At 41.0% G+C, this 8,067-nt stretch overlaps 1 protein-coding gene across 5 annotated transcripts in view; it reads left to right on the top strand.

The window, feature by feature from the left end:
• Positions 1 to 915: 915 nt before the first annotated feature.
• The window catches only part of mmp15b (matrix metallopeptidase 15b), a 68,553-nt gene continuing 61,401 nt past the window's right edge, over positions 916 to 8,067 (top strand). Inside the window, exons 1-2 of one of the 5 annotated variants that reach the window (XM_059992579.1) lie at positions 1,006 to 1,142; positions 3,566 to 3,603. Coding sequence is in view for 1 of the 5 variants with exons in the window: in XM_059992575.1 (XP_059848558.1) it covers positions 1,038 to 1,142 (105 nt within the window). In the remaining 4 variants the exon portion in view is untranslated. Of the gene's footprint in view, positions 1,143 to 3,411; positions 3,646 to 8,067 lie in introns of all 5 variants that reach the window. The other 4 variants (XM_059992578.1, XM_059992577.1, XM_059992575.1 and 1 more) reach the window with 4 other exon arrangements.

The following is an 8,067-nucleotide window of genomic DNA, read 5'->3' as shown; positions in this document are numbered from 1 at the left end:
CCGTGTAACAAAAGCAGATTTCCTTAATTATGTTTATCTTTGCTGATGTTAGCTGAGGGTTTCCGGTGGTATGGTTGGTATTCACAAATTTTCACATGTTTAAGACACGCTTTTTTTTATGGCTGTAGGTGGACACGTATTTGAAAGGGTTATGTAAATTAAAATCTGAGAACGACTTCCATGTTAATAATGTTAAACATACATAAGTGGTCTGTATATAGGACTGCACGTATGTGTATGAATTTTTGTGATGCGTGGTTAAGTGCAGCTTTCCAAAACTGCACTAGACAAAACTATTACTGAAAGACTTCACCACCCCTTGCTCCAATTCCAACCTTAACCGCTCTGAACGCTCTGCTCTCCATTCCCTCCGCAACAATCCCAACCTTACCATCAAACCCGCTGACAAGGGGGGTGCTGTTGTCGTCTGGCGCACCGACCTGTACATAGCGGAGGCACGACGACAACTCGCTGACACCTCCTCTTATCTACCCCTGGACAATGACCCCACTAGGGAGCACCAGTCCACTGTCTCCCAAACCATTAAAAAAGATGCTGTCTGGCCTGCTGAGATCTGCCAGCATCTTGTGTTTTTATTTATTTCCAGCATCTGCAGATTCACTCATATTACTGAAAGATTTGGTTGTGATGTAAGAGTATTAAAAAGGCAAAGAGAAAGCAGGAACACAGAGCGAGTAGAAATTCCGTTTGTAGAGAAGTCTGCAGAAAAACGGCTTTGCAGGGAAAGTACAGATATGGCATAATTATAATAGGACCGGGAACTGGGAAGATGAAAACAAATAATTCGATTCAGGAAAGCGAGGCAATTTTGAGACAGTCCCTGGGCTGGAAGTAATAATGGTCTCCCGATTGTTAAGCTGTAGAGGGCGCTGATTTCTTCGGTCAGTACATGATTATCGAACGGATGAGAAAGCGAGAGAGGGAGAGAGGGGGAGAAAGAGAGAGAGAGAGAGAGCGAGCGAACGCTGAAGGGTAACCCGGGCTCGGGCGGTAGAACCAAAGTGCATCGCTTGGAAATGGCCGGTGAGGCGTGCTGGTGCCGCGACTGGAAAGTACCCACTCTCATTCTTGGGTTTTGCGCCATGCTTAGCCGGGCTGAGCAGGACAACTTTAACGCAGAGGTAAAGAAGACATCTAGATTCCAGATGGAGTCAGTCGCAAATCGAGTCGATGCATGCACAGCTGCTACAGTACTTGCACCATCATGGGAACTGTTGCTGATCTAACTACACTGTGTTAACGCGCACCGGGAAATTCAATATTGATACGCACGGTTAATCTTTATTTAATATTAATATGCATAGATTGAATGGTTAATACTGACGAATGTTTGCATTGCATGGTGGCGAATATTAATATACATGCTTTGGTTTATTGTCTAGTCTTAGTGTGTAAATAGTGCTGGATCGTATTAATACGCATGGTTCACTCAATATCATGAATGGATTAACATATATATAGTTAAAATACATATCTAGACTGACTATGTTAGCCTAATAATGTGTTTTGTGTGGATATGTATGAATTTATTCATTCCATATCACGTATATGCAGCAAATAATTCTTGGCCATTTTTGATATGAATGACATCCCTACTACACTTTAATATACATGGATTGCTTCTTTATACAGTGTTAATGTTTCGTAGTAAATAAACAGTAATGCATGCACATGCTTTCAAGCTAGATGTATTTATATATTTTTATAACACAAAGATGCATGAAAGGTTCATTATCCAGTGTAACATTAACTGATTAATTTTCAGTATTAAGTTGCATGTATTAAAGTTTGCTGATAACTTTTATTAAAATGCATGGATTGATTTCACATTAATATGCATGAAAGGAATGAGCATGAGAATGTAAAACTCTGGAAGAGAAAAGGTCATCTTACTGATTAATATTCTTTATTATAACTGTGTACATGTATTATAGGCATATTTAAACCTTAATAAAAAAACAGAAAATGCTGGAAATACTTGGTAGGCCAGGCTGTATCTGTGGAGAGAAAAACAGACAATGTTTCACATTGATGAAATGTCATTAACCTGAAATGTTAATTCCTTTTTTCACTGCTGCCTGACTTGCTGAATATTCCCAACATCATCTGTTTTATTTCAGATTTCCAGCATCTGCCGTTATTTGCTTTCCAAAAATCAGACTGCACCTTATTATCAGAATCTGAATCAGAATTATGTTCTGAAGATTACTATAAGCCACTTCCATTCTGGTCTGACCTAAACACAAGTACTGACTTCATTTGACCTTTTACCTTGACTATAATATGTAACTACTGGGTGATTATTGTGAAATGATGGACACTTGAAAACATTAACTATATACTCTCCAAATATTGACAACACAAAACTATCATACTACATAAATAAGCACATTAACTACCATTATTGTAGGTAGTTATTGCAAGAAGAGTCATTCAGTAGTCCACCCAAAACTATATGATCATTAAGGATTTTGTTGGTGCTTTTGCGGGGTATTAGACTACTATGATGCTAGGTCTACTGTTGTTAACAGTTTGTGTTAATGATTTATACTTTGGAATTGAGAAGACAGTTTCTATATCTGTTGATGAATATGGTAGAGAAGGTCTGCAGCAAATTACAAAACATTAATAAACTTTCAGAATGGGCATATAATGTAGTTGGTAAATGGATTTTCATGTAAACAAGTGTGAAGCATTGCATTTTACTAGGAAGTATAATGAGGCCAGCATAGCCTTACAAGATTAAAATGAACTAGCAGAATCTAGAGTTAACGATAATATGTCACTAATTATAATGAGCTATATAAAAACAAATAAAGCACTGAGGTTTATTGCTATTGGGATAGAATTGAAAAGTTAAAGGGAAATGTGTGTAGTCTTGATTAGATATTTTTCAGAGAACAGTGTTTAATTTTGACCCACATACTATAAAAATGTTATAGAAGCATGGGAGAAACTGAACAAAAATTACAAGGATTATACCAAAATTGTGAATGGACTTTTTTTGTCAAGTCATTGGGATTATTGGATGGTGTTAGAAGAATTGAGTAAGAACTGGGGATCATGATAGGCACTTCCAAGTATAATTAAAAAATCAGGAGAAACTCTTTGTTCAAGGAATGTAGATCTTGCAAAGCCCAAAATAGTAATTGCATAAGTGTTAAGAAATTAGATGAACTCTTATTGCAAAACTACATTTATATTTCAACTGCTTCTCCTTAAACTTACACTGCTGGGATTTAAAAAGATGAAGTATATGTTTTATTGAAGGTCACTTAGTTATTGGTGTAAAATACAATGGTCACTGCAGACTCAGGGCAAAGAGAAATCTGCATTGTTAGTATTTGTGGAGATAACTGACTGAGCTTTTATATCTTGGGCTCCTTCCAGTGTTGAAGTCTGCTGTCTGCTGTTGCACAAAGAAGGTCAATTGACTGGATTTCATTCTCACTTGCTGGACACCTACAGACAGGACAAGCACACTGCTTTGCAAAAATTGTATGGCTTCCCATTGTCCATTGACAAAATGCATGTTGCTTTGCAGGACCTGCACATTAACTCTGCCTTATTTTGGAACAAAAAGTGAGTCCACTCCCTCAAGGTATAGCTGATGAATAGACAAAGGTAATGAATTATTTAGGTTACTGTCTCATATCCTGACTGCTAACTTCCTAAATAAGACATGCTAACTTAATTCTGCAGCAACCTGTTAAGGCAACAATTGGAACCACCACAACAAATGTAAACAGGGCTGATGGGCAATCAAAATCCTTTCAATGGCATGGCACATGGCCCTAATGAATAACTCATACAAATCTGCACTCGCACGAACAATGCCATATTTTTTATATCTCTCTGTTTTAGAATTGCTTGGTGTCAAGGTTGTACATGAAAACGTTAAATCAATCAGTAGGTTATTTTTTGTTTTGTGTCATGTAATTTCTGAGATTATATTTGTGGTCAGCATATTTATGCACTGACGTTTGCTAATAAACTTTTGTCTGTGTGACTAAATTTATAGGTGTTCATTACAAAATAGCTAACTTATTGTGATATTTATTAGTAGAAATCTGTTTAAATTTCCTGAATTTTGCCACCTACTGATCATAATATAAGACTACACAACAGGAACTGGATAGACACACAGCTGTTATATCGGATATCCATTTAGGTAGGGCACCAGAGTTTGGACATGTGACTAATCCACATCAGTTGATCCCAATGCAGGTAGTAGCTTTGCTTAAAAACTAGCTTTCATTTCTTAAAATAGTACTGTGGCTACAGAAGATGCTGGTGACAGATTAGAACTCAATGAAATCAAAGGGACATTGAAAGATTAGCATAACACATAAAAGGGCTTCAAACTTTCCATCAGCGTATTGGAAGTTGGTGAAGTTGAAAAGTATAAGAAATATAATCTATATGCAAGGAACCAAGAAGCCCTTTTTAAAAAAAAGCAAAGTCATTGGGAGATGTTAATAGCGGCAATTGTATCCAGTGATGGTGGGGCTCTTTGATAATAGATGTTGCCTTCAGTAATAGATGTAGTTACTACAGTTGGTGAGGTGGGATGTGCCCATGATGTATTGGGCGAGTCCACTACTCTGTGCAGCTTTTTGCATTGTTGCCCATTCAAATTGCTGTATTGGCCCACGTTGCAATCAGTTAGAATACTTTCAATGTGCATCTAGAGAACTTCTTGAGTTTTCAGCAACATGCCAAATCTCCTTGTGCTTGCAGTTATGTGGTAGGCCCCGGACAGATTATCTGATATATAAAGGCTCAAGAATTTAAAGCTATTGACTGTCTCCATCAGCATAGACTGGCATATGTTTGCCCTCCTTCCCCTTCCTGAAATCAACAATCAGCTGTTTAGTTTTAATGATGTTGAATAAGAGGTACAGTTCACTGCAGCTCACTCAACAGATGTCCTACCTCACTCCTGTATTCTGTCTCATCATCACCCATTATTCATCCAACAGCAGTATTGTTACTGGCAAGTTACCACTGAGGTACTGCTCAGAGGAAAACAAATTTAGTGTCTGTTCGATTATATTCATGATCCAACTATGAACGCAAACACTTTTCTTCCTGCAACCTATTGGCCACCCTGGACTCTGTTCCTAATTTCAAGATGGTGTTTTCCAGAGCGAAGGCTGTCTAGCTGCAGAAGTGTCAGTTTTCTGGGCCCAGGTACTATATCCTCCACTATAATGCAGAAAGTACCAGCCTCTCATTAGCCATGCTGTGGCCACTAGACAAGGCATACTGAATAGAGGCACCAAGCAAACACACGTGTGACCTAACCAATTCCCTTCCACCCCGCAGAACTCATCCAGGTCTAACCAGTTCCCCTCCTCCAGCACTCTTCTCCGCCTAGCAGAACTTGTCCTTACTCTCAATAATTTCTCTTTGGTTCCTCCCACTTCATTCAAACAAAAGAGGTAGCCATGGGCACTTGCATGGGTCCCAGCTATGCCTGCCTACTTGTTGGCTGTGTAGAACAGTCTATGTTCCAAGCCTACACTGGTGACCATCCTGCACTTTTCCTATGGTACGTCAATAACTGCATTGGTACTGATTCCTGCACCCGTGCTGAACTGGCTGACTTCATCCATTTTGCCTCCAACTTCCTCCCTGCCCTCAAATTCACCTGGTCCATTGCTTACTCCTCCATCCCCCTTCTTGCTTTCACTGCCTCTGTCTCTGGAGGCAGCTTATCCACCGAAGTCTATTACAAACCCACAGACTCTCCCGGCTACCTAGACTACATCTCGTCCTATCCTACTACTTGTAAAAATGATGTCCCCTTTCCTGAATTTCTCCATCACGTCGGCTCTCAGGATGAGGCTTTTCATTCTAGAATGATGGAGATGTCCTCCTTTTTCAAAGAAAGGGGCTTCCCGTCCTCCACCATCAATGTTGCCTTCAACTGTATCTCTTCCATTTCACACACATCTGCTCTTACCCCATCCTCCTGCCACTATGCCAGAGGTAGGGTTCCTCTTGTCCTCATCTACCACCCCACCAACCTCCATGTCCAGTACATAATTCTTCAAAACTTCTGCCACCTCCAACTGGATCCCACCACCAAGCACATCTTTCCCTCCCCCCCAACTTTCCGATTTCCATAGGGATCGCTCCCTACATGACTCCCTTGTCCATTTGACCCCCACCACTGATCTCCCTCCTGGCACTTATCCTTGCAAGCAGAACAAATGCTACACCTACCCCTACACCTCCCTCACTACAATTCAGGGCCCTAAACAGATGAGGCAATACCTCACCAGTGAGTCTGTTGGGGTCATTTACTGCATTCGGTGCTCCCGGTGTGGCGTCCTGTACATCGGTGAGACCTGACGTAGATTGGGAGACCGCTTCACTGAGCATCTGCGCTCCATCCGCTAGAGCAGACAGGATTTCCCAGTGGCCACCCATTTTAATTCCACTTCCCTTGCCGATTCTGATATGTCCATCCACAGCCTCCTCCACTGTTGTGATGAGGCTGCACTCAGGTTGGAGGAACCCCACCTTATATTCTGTCTGGGTAGCCTCCAACCTGGACTTCTAGTAATGCCCCTCAACTGTCCCCCCCTTCTCCATTTCCCACCCCCTTTTCCCTCTCCTACCTCAACTCACCAATCAACTTCCCAGCTGTTTACTTCATCCTTCCCCCTCAGGTTTCACCTATCACCTGGTGGTTCTCTCTCCCCTCCTCCATCTTTTTAATCTACTTCTCAGCTTTTTTTCTCCAGTCCTGCCGAAGGGTTTTGGCCCAAAACATCGACTGTACTTTTTTCCATAGATGCTGCCTGGCCTGCAGAGTTCCTCCAGCATTTTGTGTGTGCTACTCAAGTGTGAATAATGTTTCACTGAGAAAAGGCATTCTTGAGTCATAAATTTGACTTTGTATGCCCTGTGTTGGCTTCCAATTTTGCATTATGGTTTAAAGGATATTTCATAGTGACACGAGGATGAATAGGATTTGTGCTTGTGCATATTGAAATTTCAGTTGGATGTCTAAAGTCAGTTCCAGGCTGACTGTTAGCTGTAGCAGGGATTACATACTATAATGAGCTGCAGAATGAAGTCAGACAGCATTGCCAACAGCAGCATATCCTTTCCCGGTGAGTTTAAGGAATTCTCCGCATATTTTGAACAGAAGGGAATTGTTATGTCACCACGCACCCCAACATCTCTCGGTGCACCTGAAACCACCGTCACCGCTGTGGATGTAAATCAGTTTTCCAGAGAGAGAACCCATGGAGAGTATCTGGCCTAGATGGTATATCTGGCGGTGTCCTTAGATTCTGTGCAGATCAGCTGGCAGGGTTATTTGTAGACATTTTTAACCTCTTCTTGCTTCAATCTGTGGATCCCACATGGCTCTATATCTACCATCTTGTAGTGCTTCAAGAGTTTAGTCATGGCACAGTAACTCCAGCCTCCCAGACAACATCAATGCACTGTAATTCTCCTATTGCCGAAATAAGTCTATGGCAGACGCCATCTTGCTGGCTTATCTCTGGAACATCTTGACACTAAAGACATCTATGTCAGACTATTGTTTATTGATGATAGCTCTGCCCTGAATACTATTACTCCAAGCAAACTCATCACCAAACTCTGCACCCTGGTAATTAATGCCTCCCTTTGCAAATGGGTCCTTGACTTTCTGATCAGCAGACCACTGCCAGTAAGGATGAGCAACTACATCTCTACCACAATTATTCTAAACACTGACGATCCACAAGGTTATGTCCTCAGTCCCTTATTCTCCACTTGGTACACCCATGTCTGTATGGTCAAAATCTGCTCTAATTCCATCTACAAGTTTGCAAATGATGTCAGTGTAATGGGCTGCATCTCAAATAACAATCAGTTTACAGGAAGGTGATAGCTTAGTAATGTGGTGGTGTGACAATAATCTTTCTCTCAATGTCAACAAAACAAGAGAGCTGGTTATTGACTTAAGACAGGATGGGGTGGTGGTCTTCATCAGTGGTGCTGAGGTTGAGGTCTTCAAGTTCTTAGGAGTGAACATCA

The sequence above is a fragment of the Hypanus sabinus genome, chromosome 17, assembly GCF_030144855.1.
Source record: "Hypanus sabinus isolate sHypSab1 chromosome 17, sHypSab1.hap1, whole genome shotgun sequence".
NCBI lineage: Eukaryota > Metazoa > Chordata > Chondrichthyes > Myliobatiformes > Dasyatidae > Hypanus > Hypanus sabinus.
The sequence above is the reverse complement of the archived record's forward strand: the minus strand, read 5'-3'. Positions and strand labels throughout refer to the sequence as shown.